General features: G+C 38.3%; 1 protein-coding gene across 1 annotated transcript in view; it reads right to left on the bottom strand.

Moving 5' to 3' along the window:
• Positions 1-9907, bottom strand: part of LOC307059971 (uncharacterized protein C12orf50 homolog) — a gene marked incomplete at both ends in the record, with an annotated part of 34489 nt that extends 24582 nt beyond the window's left edge. The window contains 3 exons of the mRNA XM_079714240.1: positions 6588-6708; positions 7294-7413; positions 9854-9907. Of these exons, the coding sequence (XP_079570366.1) occupies positions 6588-6708; positions 7294-7413; positions 9854-9907 (295 nt within the window). The remainder of the gene's footprint in view (positions 1-6587; positions 6709-7293; positions 7414-9853) is intronic.
• Between the last annotated feature and the right edge of the window lie 2555 nt (positions 9908-12462).

Consider the following 12462-nt stretch of genomic DNA (forward strand, 5'->3'; position numbering starts at 1 on the left):
AGGCCGCGGCAGTGGGAGGCCCACATACCGCCAAAAAAAAAAAAAAAAAACAACTCCCAACAAACAAAAGGCCAGGACCAGATGGCTTCACAGGCAAATTCTACCAAACATTTTTCTTTTCAATTCTATACCTTTTTCAGACTATATGATGTCTATTGATATCTTTAGTTTGCTGATTCTTTCTTATGTCAGCTTAAATCTGCAGTTGAACCCCTCTAATAATTTGTCCTTTTGGTTATTTGTTCAACTCTAGAATTTCTATTTCATTCTTTTTCATAGTTTATATACTTTTCCAATAAAATTCTAATTTTATGTGCAGTAATTATTTATCTAAGTTTGTAATGTAATTATGTTATTTTAATAAGTTATATATCAATAATAATTGCAATGACAACTCAATCCTAAAGAAATGTATTAAAGAGATGAGTTAACGACTATAAGGCTCCATAATGTGGAGGCTTATTCTTACAGGGAATTTAAAAAATTTAGATTTTAATTTATTCTATTTTATTTTATTTTTATTATATTTAAATTTGACACCTATTTGCTTTTAAACTTGGAGATGATCACCAGAAGGATTAGGCCTCTTTTGAAAATGTCTGGTTTAGCAACAGTTAAATGAAATCTTTTTTTTTTTTTGGCCATGATGGGTCTTAGTTGCAGCATGCGAGATCTTCGTTGCCATGTGCAGGATCTTGGTTGCGGCATGCAGGATCCTTAGTTGTGGCGTGTGGGATCTTTTAGTTTGGCATGCAGAATCTTTTTTTTTTTTTTAGTTGCGACATGTGGGATCTTTCTTTTTTTTTTTTAGTTGCGGCATGCGGAATCTTTAGTTGTGTGTTCAAACTCTTAGTTGTGGCATGTGGGATCTAGTTCCCTGATGAGGGATCGAACCCAGGTCCCTGGCATTGGGAGCATGGAGTCTTAGCCACTGGACCACCAGGGAAGTCCCTAAATGAAATCTTTTTCAAAAGAGCCCAAAACCTTTTAAAATTTGTTAGCAGATTAAAGTTTAAATTGCAAAAAGACTAACTGGCAGTTTTATATTCCCAGACAAAAATGCAGGACTCAAGTATTGAACTTAGTGCTTAAAGATAACAGACAATGGCAAATCAACTAATGGGAAATTGCCTTTGGCAAACACCTCATTCTGGAAGAGCACAGCTGGTAACGTAGATAGCATTGCTGTGGCTCCAACTCACCTACTTAATATGGACCACATGATGGGTCTCAATTCCTTGATCAGAGGCCCTAGAAATTTTCACAGGTTACACATTTAAATGCGTAAATTTTATCTTATTTTAACTGGCTACAAACTTACATGTGAATTACACGATGCTATGTATGAAACAATAGTTATATTTCGCTACCAAAAAATCATCATTAATCCCACCCTGATCACATGCACCTATTGAAACATAAAGGTAGATTTTAAAATAAAGGTATAACTTTGTGAGTTAGTTTTTGTCTAAGGTGAGATGATTTATTTTCCCGGTTTTGGTTAATATGAACCTTAGTAGGTAAATGTCCCTGGAAATATTTTAGGAAATATTAGGTCTACGAAAGATCAAATTATACCTTCTGAGGTACTGAAATATTTTTAGAATGAACAGATGATGCAGTAGGTTCAACACATTATTCAAATGAGCTTCGTCGTTTCCTCCAGTCTGGAAATTGAATCCTATTTCCTAGAGCACAGACATCTGTCTGGGCAGAGAAAAAATATTTACCTGCTTAACATGAATAAATACTTTTCTGGCCTTCCTGGGATAGAATTAGCCACTATGTGAAAGGTAGTACTATGTACCTATGTTTCGTGGTTGGGATTCAGCAGTAAACAAAATAAAGATTCCTACTCTTACGGAATATTCATTCTATAGGGAGGAATCAGACAACAAACAATAGATGTTGTGAAGAAATAAATTATATTTTATCTGAGAAAATAAGGGAAATGGCAAAAGACAGCAGAGCAAGGCCAGGAAGAATGTGCAGGGAGGAAGAGGGAAGGCTGCCACATTTCCAACAGAGTATTCAGGGTCGCCCTCATTAACAGATGATGTGTGAGTAAGGCCTTGAAGAGGTAAAGGAGTTTACCATAAAGCTGTTGAGAGAAGGGTGTTTCATGCAAAGTGCTTGAAGCAGGAGCCTACTAGCAGGGAGAAGCAGGGAAACTGGTATGGTTGGAGCCGAGTGAGCAAGTAGAACAGCTGCAGGAGATACATGCAGAGAGGAAACAGGGCACCACATCAAGTACAGTCGCTTAGGCCTTTGTCAGGACTCTGATTTTACTCGGAATGAAATGAAAACCAATGGGAGGGATGATGCCTGATTTATGCAGACGAGTATCACTGACTGTGCTTTGAACAGACATAGAGGGACAAGAGTTGAAGTAGGAAAACCATTTAGGCTATTGCAGTAATCCAGTCAAGAAATGATGTCGGTGTTTTGGCCCAAGGTGGGAATAGTAGAAATAGTGAGAAAAGTTGGACTTTGGATATATTAAATACAGTAGAGTTAACAGGATTTCTGTATGGATTGGATGTGGGATATGAGAGAAACAGAGTTTGAGGATGATTCAGTTGACCTGAACGATAGAAGGATAGAACTGCCATTAAACCAAGATAGAAAGCCCATGGATATAGCAGGTTTGGGGATATAGGAGTAAAATTGTGAGTTGAGTTTTGAATGTGTTAAGTGGGAAATATCTACTCAAGTTAAGAGCCCAAGTGAAAAGTTGAATATAAGGATCTTTGAAGTTCAAGAGAGAGGTCTGGAATAGATATGTAAATTTAGGAGTAATTTACATATGGATCATAATCAAAGGCATGAGACTGGATGAGATTACCAAGGGAGTAGGCAGAGAAGAAAAGAGAACGAAGAACTAACTCCTAGAACATACCACATGTAAGAGGATGGGGAAAAGAGGAAAAACCAGTGAGGGAGAGCAAAGACAGAATACTGGGTAGATAGGAGTAAAACAAAGAGGTACAGGGTTTTGGAAGCTAGATAAGGAAATTATATCAATGAGGGAGGAGTGATCAAGTCTGTCAAATGCTGCTAATGGTTCCAGTTATGGAAGGACTGAAAGTTGACCACTGGATTTAATAATTTGTATATCAATGGTGAAAGAGGCTGAAAAGGATGATTTACATGGGATTAAGAGAGAATGGGTGGGGAGGATTTGATAATACCAAGTCAAGGATAACTATTTTGAGAACTGCTACAAAGAGAAAGAAAAAAATGGGGTGGTAGCTTGTAAGAGGATGGATTAAGACAAAGGAGATTTTTTTTCCTCAGTTTAAGTTTAATAGAAACTACAAAAGGTCAAAAGTGATACCCTACCACTGTACACATCAGTTGGCCTGTCCCATAATACAGCCCAGGCCATTCCCTCCAGAGGAAGAAAGGCTGGCAATTAGTATTTAGAGTATAACTGAGAGAGTGACTGAGATGGGGAAGGGTAAGCTCAGTGGAGGAATTGAGTTCGAGCAACTGAGAGGCTAGGGTGGTAGATCATATACTTACATATTGGAATCACCAAGAATGGACACAGGAGTACAGTTAGAGTGACTATGAGCCAGGAGTTCATACTTCTGAACAATGGGGAGGAAGGATGTGGACAGATGTAGACAAAAGCAAAAAGGACAGCAATGCCGAGGGGGGATAATGGCATGAGATACCAACTGGATGGTTTTAAGGAGACGTGATAGAGAACAATCTGACATTTGGCAATAGGACCTAAGGAAACCTTCTACTTCATCTCCAGATCAAGTGGTACTTGAGAACTGGGGATAAAAACAGCCACCACTTGGAGAGTGCTGCTGGAGAAGGAGGGGGGAGTGACCCTTACATTCAGCTATGAAGACGAAGGGAAAGTTCAGGGAAGAAGTTGAAACAGAATTCTGCTGATAATGAAGGTTGGGGAGGAGTGGATGAAAGGGGCCAAATAAGGAGAGGAGTGAGTCACTTGAAAGATGGGGTTTCTGATATTGACTGATGTGAAATAATAGAAAATACATTGGTCTCTGCCCCCAGTTCTTGGCACAGAGTTCCTAAAACCTTCGTGAGTTCCTAAGTAAAAAGAGCACTGGGAACATCGTTTGTTCTAATATTTGGCCTTTGACCCTGGTTCCTGACACAGAACTCCAAAATCCCTTAGAGTTTCCTCAGTGATGGCAGTGTCCTTTGTGCTAATGAGGTGACTCTGGGTGGGCTCCTGGTAGCTTCATGAGTAGGGTTTGTCACCAGAAAGACCAAGCCAGCATTAGAAGCTTGGAACTCTCAGCCCCGCCCCCATGTCCAGGAAGGGGAGAGGGGCTAGAGGTTGGTTTAATAATCAATCATGTTGACCTGATGAAGCCTCCATAAACATCCCAAAAGTATAGAATTCACAGAGCTTCCAGGTTGATGAACACATCCACCTACTGGACGGTGGCACACCCCAACTCCACAGGGGCAGAAGTTCCTGTGCTCGGGCCCTTCCAGACCTCACCTTATGTGCCTCTTCATCTGGTTGTTGATCTGTGTGATGAACATCCTCTATTACAGTAGAGGATGCCATCCTCTATGGCATCGTCTATTACAATAAACTGGTAAAGATAAGGAAGTGTTTCCCTGAGTTCTTTGAGCTGTCTAGCAAATTATTTAATCCAGGGAGAGAGATCATGGAAACCTCCAATTTGTACCCAAGTTAGACAGAGGCTGTGGGTAACCTAGGGACCTTCTACTTGCAATTAATGTCTAAAGTGGAAGGTAATCTTTGGGGATACAGTCATTAATCTGTGGAGTGTGTGCTAACTCTGGTTAGTATCAGAATTGAATTAAATTATAGGACACCCAGCTAATGTCACAGAGAATTGATTGGTGTGGGAAAAACCCACTTGTATGGTGTCAGAAGTGTTGTGAGTATGGTACTAGTGTGAGAATAAAGGAGAAACACCCAGGAGTATTTTTCCCCCCTAGGGAAACTGACATAAACAGGAATAAAGGGTAGAATAAAATTAGTCCTGGTGAATTCAAAACACATAAGTGTATTTGTCCCCTGTAGAAAGATGAAAGGAGGTTTGAGGAAGTAGGGTATTAGCAGCCTATGAAGCCTGCTTACCCCCTCTCATGATGGAGGTAGAATGGCTAGGGGAAGGATTTGGTCCCAGTGCATGGATTTGGTTTGGACCCTATTGAGAGAGGGGAAACCTTATTCCAAAGTCAGGAGCAGTTTTGACACATGTTGAAGAAATTGAGACTTCCAGAAAAGCTAGAATTTATTTTTGATGTCCAGATTCTATGCCTAATAAATGAGAATAATAAAATGTATCCCTACAGAACTTAGCCCAGGGCATGTCTTATAGTGGGGAGCCCAATAATTGTTACACAGACACTCTACCTTGCCTTTGCCCAGAGATGGAGTCTTTGTTTTCCTCTAGTCCTAAAAGAATTAGTTTGAAAGATAGCAATTTTATCCATAGACCTTTAGGAAGCAAACTATTACACTAGATATAGAGAATTTAGTACAATGTCCTCAGGAAATAAAATCACACTAGATGTAAAACAATGGGATCAAGTTAACCACTTAGTAAGTGTAACAACTTTCATCCCAGTAGGTTACCTTCAGTAGTTATCTATCTATCCCCATCCATCTATCCATACATCCAATTTTATTGAGCATCTGTGCTGCAGACATTGTGCAAAGCATTGGTAAAGAAACTAGTTATGATCCCCATCCTTGTGATGTTTACAGTCTAGTGAAGAAAAACATTGATCAAGGTACCACATGTATAATGAATGCTATGAGATCAGAGTTTTCCAGAAGACTATAAGAAAGAAGCATAATTTTGAGTCATTCATTTGCCAAGGATTATCTGAAGCCAAGTTTTCGAATCCAAAGGACTAATATTCTGTAAACTCATTTCTAGAATAATTCCATTGTAAGAAATATGGTGGCCACAGCAGGAGAGTGTCATAGCTATAGCATCAGGGAAACCTGACAATCCCAACTTCTTAAGCAAGGTTCTTGCCACTCACTGTTATAGGGCGTGGTGTCTTCCCTATCCCCGTCCCAGAACCTAGTTTAAGGTTCCTCACATAGTAGAACCTCAGTGTCATTTAGCTGGATTGAAGTATGCCACTTACTCTGCAACAATGGGATTGCATTTTATCCACAAATGAAGTCTTAGGAAGAACCACACATCTAGCTGTTCTTCTAGAAGCAGAAGTGTGCAAACCAGAGCATGCCCTTGCTCTCCCCACCTATGAGCTAAGGGCACAACGGTGAGGCCAGTTGTGCGATGATTTGCTGAGACAGTTCCCCTCAGAGGTCAGTAGTCCTCTCACTTTTCAGATGAATAAATCCACTTTAGAAACACAGAGAAAGTTTGACTTGCTCTTTGTTCACTACATTTTTGTTGGCTACTTGATGGCTCATTCTAAGCTTCATCTCATGATTCTTGATAGAACCATCCCAAATCATTCAGTGGATGTTAAACTGCATTACTCACCTTTCATACTTTATTTAACGTGTCATTCTATGCTGCTACTCCAAAACCAGATTATAATATGGTATATCCATGTTATTCAAAAAAAATACTCACTGCTACTTGCTGGCAAAAATAATCCATTGATATTTCGAGGTTTCCTGTGATAAAAGGTACAACTGATCTTCACACAACCAAAAGGCTGAGTTTCCCAGAAGCATGAAACGCTGCAGTTTTGCTAGACAAAGGAGGTGGGGGAAATGTAATGCTCAGATGCCATATTCACAATAAATACAATGTGCTACAACACAACACAAGGTGACAAAAACTACTGCAATTGCTGATTTAAGATCACGTGTGTTTCTAGGCTTTGAGTGTTTCTAAGCTCTGCTATTTAAAAGATGCAATGGGGGGCTTCCCTGGTGGCGCAGTGGTTGAGAGTCCTCCTGCCGATGCAGGGGACATGGGTTCGTGCCCCGGTCCGGGAAGATCCCACATGCTGCAGAGCGGCTAGGCCCGTGAGCCATGGCCGCTGAGCCTGCGCTTCTGGAGCCTGTGCTCCGCAACGGGAGAGGCCACAACAGTGAGAGGCCCGCATACCACACACAAAAAAATAAAATAAAAATAAAATAAAAGATGTTATGGATTTCCTAAAATATACTTGACCATTTTTTTAAGCATTTAAATTGAGCAAAGTGCAAAATGCCTAAAATTAAGTAATGGAAGGAAAAATCATTTCTTCTCAATTGTGTTGTAAGAGTATAGTTCAGTATTATCGAAGGGAGATACTTTTAACAAACATGATGATGCTGAGTAATTCTACCTGCATTTCCATGTGTCTAAATCTGCAAAGTGGATCTAAACATTTTCCTTTTCTCCATAATGGGCACACAGTGTCACTGCCAAGGGCCTCTTTACAGTGTCGGAACCGGCACTGGGAACCCTAAAAGGAAAAAGTAAACAGTGTAGAAAACTCAATATATGAATGTTAGTGTTTAACAACAGATTACTAATCAACTAAAGGAAATATGAGATCAAATTAAAATTTAAAAAAATACTACAAATACAAGGCCATAAAGTCTAAATTCTAGCAAACCAGTCTAATTTTAATGAAAGACACAAGATAATCTAATGATTAAATAGCACAACACGCCATGAGTCACTGATAAAATTCTCCTTCTTGTTATCAGTTAATCCATATGGCTCACTAAGGATAAACATATAAAAGATCAGTGACACTCTTAATCACAATCCAATGACAGAAGGATCTAATTTTTCTTTCTTAAGAAAGCCAGAATTTTTTTTTAAGAATCATCATCCATATTCTAATTGTAGAGATGATCTCTATTAATCATATCTTTTATTAGATAATTGTTTTCTTACTTTATGGAGATACTAAGTGTATTTATATAGGGAAAGTGAAAGGAGCTTAAACTCTGTATTATTGTGGAATTTTAAATAATTAGCACATTGTGCTATGTTACATTACATGTATATGCTTTATGCCCTTGGTCTACAATTGTGCTTATACATTTACACATTTATATCATTATATCCCAACAAAAGCAGATATGGATTATTTTAAAGGGCTTCTATTTTTTTATTTTATATCTTTTACACATAGATCCACAATTGGGAAAACTTCAAGTCATTGGCTTTTGGGGCAGAGGGTGGGTAACATAGAATAAAAATATCCTATTAAACTCATCCCTTTTTTAGATGCGTGCTTCAGGGTTGTCCCTTATTTTTTTTCCCACCCTCTTACTCTCTGTCTTCAGTCTCTCTCCCTTTTAAGGTGGATCTGTAGGTCTCGTAGTCCAGGATAGTGGGCAGGAACCAGATAAACTGGTATTTGAACTCTATTTTGCCCATAATCAGAAAGTCAATCTGTTACTCACCCTCTCTGTGCCTCAGTTTCCTCACCTGTAAAAAGGGAATAAAGTGCCCTCCTCACAGATTGTTGTAAAAATTATGGGAGATAAAGTATTGTGATTGCTATTATTATTTTTATTTGTTCATTTATTTATTGAGAACTTACTAAGTATTTGAGGATACAGCAGTGAAATAGACAAAACTCTCTGCCCACAGGGAACATAAATTCTATTATTTCTTATCATCCTAGGGTTTAATCTTAAAGTAACAGATAAGAGAAGTAGATCTCATTCTTACAGTCAAGTTGACTCCATTCAGTTGTCCTAGCAGAGATGAAATGCTTTAAACCAGATACAGCATGTCTTTCACTGGGTTCATTCTGGTATGAACATGAAGCTCCAAACTCTGAATTTCTACATTTCTTATTTGGTTTCATTGAGATCCATTAATCCTTATCACTTAGATTAAATATTTTTTCCCATTTTAACTTTATAAACTTCAATTCATGTTTGGCCAATTTGTTTGTATTACTTTCTTTTCCTTTTTCCATGATATTATTTGCTGTTACTTTGACAGGGGAAAATTCAGTAATTTCGTTAATAAATTTCAAAATAGGGGGTAAATTAGATTTATTTAACTGTTTGATAGTGACCTGAATTTAACTATTCGAATTTATATGACTGGAATCACATTAGCCAAAACAGTATGATGTATCATATAATGTTTCAATATTAGGAATTTGATGTTTCAAGGAGCCATAATATAGGCAAAAGTGCCACACTGAGGATTAAAAAGCCAGGGGCATATAACTGGCATATAGAAGGGTAGTTTCAAACAATTTTAAATTATCCCAGATTTTATCAGAGAAATTCAATATATCAAAAATACATGATAAGGGTCTTCACTGGTGGCGCAGTGGTTGAGAGTCCGCCTGCCGATGCAGGGGACGCGGTTTGTGCCCCGGTCCGGGAGGATCCCACATGCCGCGGAGAGGCTGGGCCCGTGAGCCATGGCCGCTGAGCCTGCGCGTCCGGAGCCTGTGCTCCGCGACGGGAGAGGCCACAGCAGTGAGAGGCCCGCGTACCGCAAAAAATAAACCAAAAAAACCCCCAAACAAACAAAAATACATGATAAGGGGCTTCACTGGTGGCGCAGTGGTTGAGAGTCCGCCTGCCGATGCAGGGGACGCGGTTTGTGCCCGGTTTGTGCCCCGGTCCGGGAGGATCCCGCATGCCGCGGAGCGGCTGGGCCCGTGAGCCATGGCCGCTGAGCCTGCGCGTCCGGAGCCTGTGCTCCGCGACGGGAGAGGCCACAACGGTGAGAGGCCCGCGTACCGCAAAAACAAACAGACAAACCAAAAACATAAGGATTTACTTCAGATTTTAAATACATAAAGTATTTTGTGGGAAAATAGTAAATTTGGATTCAGCAATGCAAATTATTGCCATATCTTCCTTCGTTCTACTAAAAAGCTTAAGCATGGGAAGTACCGTAAATTGTACAATATTTACCTTTAGGCATGTGGAATTAACAAAGAAATAGCAGTCATTCCCAACTTCTGCCATCTTCAACTCTCTTGCTGCTAATCCTATGTTTTTTAATATAAGAATTGCAGGAATGCAAATATATCTTCCACAGTCTTTCAGGCTATCAGTAGGTTGTTTTTTTTTTTTTACTGATAGGGAAGCCCTATCAGTAGTATTTTTAAAACTGACCTCCTGTTGACAGTATATTACACAAGAAATAATTCTTAAATAAATTTAACTTAGAAGATACCTTCTCTAGCTTAGCAGAAATGTTGAAAGTGTTTGCTAGTAAGCACACAAACTCAAACTTCCAGAATTTTGCTCACTGTTACCTCATCCATTATTTGCTCATCATAAATGACCTCATATCTAACTGTAGGCTAGGTTACCTTAGTGAATACTGTACAGTAATTTCTCTTACTCAATTGTAGTATATTGACCAGAAAAAGCTAATAAAAATAAAATAGTATGTTTTATCCTTCAATGTTCTGATTGAAATTGGAACATAAACTAGTTCATACTTTCATAATTAAGAAGTATTAAGTATTTCATAAGTAAATATTTTCTAAACTCTTATTTCTATATATGATTTGGAAACAAAACTAAAATTTTTAAATAGGTAAATATACTATCTATATTTCAAGATAAAAGTAAAATTATTTAATTATGTACTCATCGCTATCTACTGATTTGAAAAAAATCATTCAGATTGTGATATTTAATAGATGCCTGAAAATAAATTGGACTACTTATTCATCTTGTAGCTATATTCCATTTACTCTTCATACATCATTAAAAGAGGAATAGCTTCTTCCTATAGCAGAAAGATTCCAGAATGCTTGCAAATTTTGAGAATTTGTTGAAAGCAAAATGAAGTACTCTGATTCCCAGAATGAGACATTTTAATCAGTAGTTACTGAGGTCTTCATCTTAGTATCTTTACTAAAAGAACTAGAACCTAGCAGAAATTAATAAAAATATCCATAGAAGGTAACTTAGAAAATGCCATAGAGATGACAAATTACAGTAGATCAAAATATATTTTTAAATTGCAGTGTACTTTTAATCGTAAATTTAAAAGATCAAGACATAGATTTTCATTTTGGTTAAGTAAAAAAGACTAAGTTGGTATGAACTTTCTGAATATACTGCTTTAGGATAAAAATCTAGGAAATAAGCTAAAATTTATTCACCTATAACTGTAAATAAAAGAAAATAATAAAAAGAACTATGCATTAGAAGTAAATGAAGTAGAGAATAAAGACTTGACTAAAACCTTGGAAATAACTGCAATGATATATAGAAAAATCTAATATCTCAACTTTTGTTTTGCCCTACCTTCTAACTCTAGAATAACAATGTACCCATCTTAAGCACGTAGGTTACTGGGAGAAACACCCCTAAGAAATAGCTTGAAGTGGTCTTTGCCTCCAGATAAACTTCCTCTCCACCTATGAACTTTTAGCTGCATTGGACTATTTTCAAATACTGTTACCAAACACCATTGTTGCATGATTACATTAACATCATGATTAAAGCCATTGTGAGAACCCATGTTTTACACAGGGGAAAGGCTGAAGAAATGCTTTTACCTCTTGAAGTTAGTTTTGAACAATTATGTTCCATTAGAAACAGCAAAAACACATCAAACCCAGAAGGGAATTATTATTATTATTATTATCCTTTTTGCCATTGTAAATAGATCTGTGCATTTTGATAGTGCTTAGAATGCCTGGAACCCTAATTTCTTCTTTTTTTCCAACTCTCTTTTCCTTTCCTTTCTTTCTTTCTACCCTCCCTCTCCCCTCCCCCCCCCCCCCCACACCTTTTCCTTATTCTCTTCACTCCTTTCCTGTTGTGAAATTCATTCTAGTTTTTCAGGGAAAGCTATGACTATACCCAGGACGAATTTTTCTCCCTGTAATGAGTAAAGAAGAGTTATAAGAAATTTGCCTGCACAGCTCAGGGTAGGCCTGAAAATTCTGTGTTTTTGTGTTGGCCAGGGTACACTCTGCATTGAATCTTTCATTTTGGGTTCATGCCAGAACACTAACACGTGAGAGAAAAAAGTCTTTCTTCCAGTTTGTGTTAACACCACTTTAAGTACTGGGGCTGGTAGTCACTCCTTGCTGACTCTTCAGACTTATGAGAATCAGGCAAAGGGGTTGGCTGCTACCCATCAGAGAGAGTAGGAGTCCAGATTGTAACTGTGAATGGGTTCTGTGGCTGTCCCCTGCGTTGGACTCCCGTTTCTGCCAGAAGCTGTGCTCCAGGCACTGATGAAATCAAAGCACTAGAAATAGAGTGCTTCCTAAAAAATGGTTAGCTTTGCTGCTACTTTCAAACAGCAAGTGGAATGTTTTGGAAGATGATCTTTTCTCAGAAATGATAGAGTGTTGGAACTAAAAGACTCCGTGGCAGTTTGGGAAATGACAGCTGAGAGTTGTGACGGTTATTTAATTGTTGTCTCCTTGAGACCAATGAAACAAGCTGCTTTTTAGGATTCTTCTGGAGGAACAAAGTCACTGGTTTTTGACTACAAAATACTAAGACGTTTCTGGTCCCAGGATCTCACATCAGGTGTTTTCTCCCCC

This window comes from Hyperoodon ampullatus (genome assembly GCF_949752795.1).
Source record: "Hyperoodon ampullatus genome assembly, chromosome: 11".
Classification (NCBI taxonomy): Eukaryota; Metazoa; Chordata; class Mammalia; order Artiodactyla; family Ziphiidae; genus Hyperoodon; species Hyperoodon ampullatus.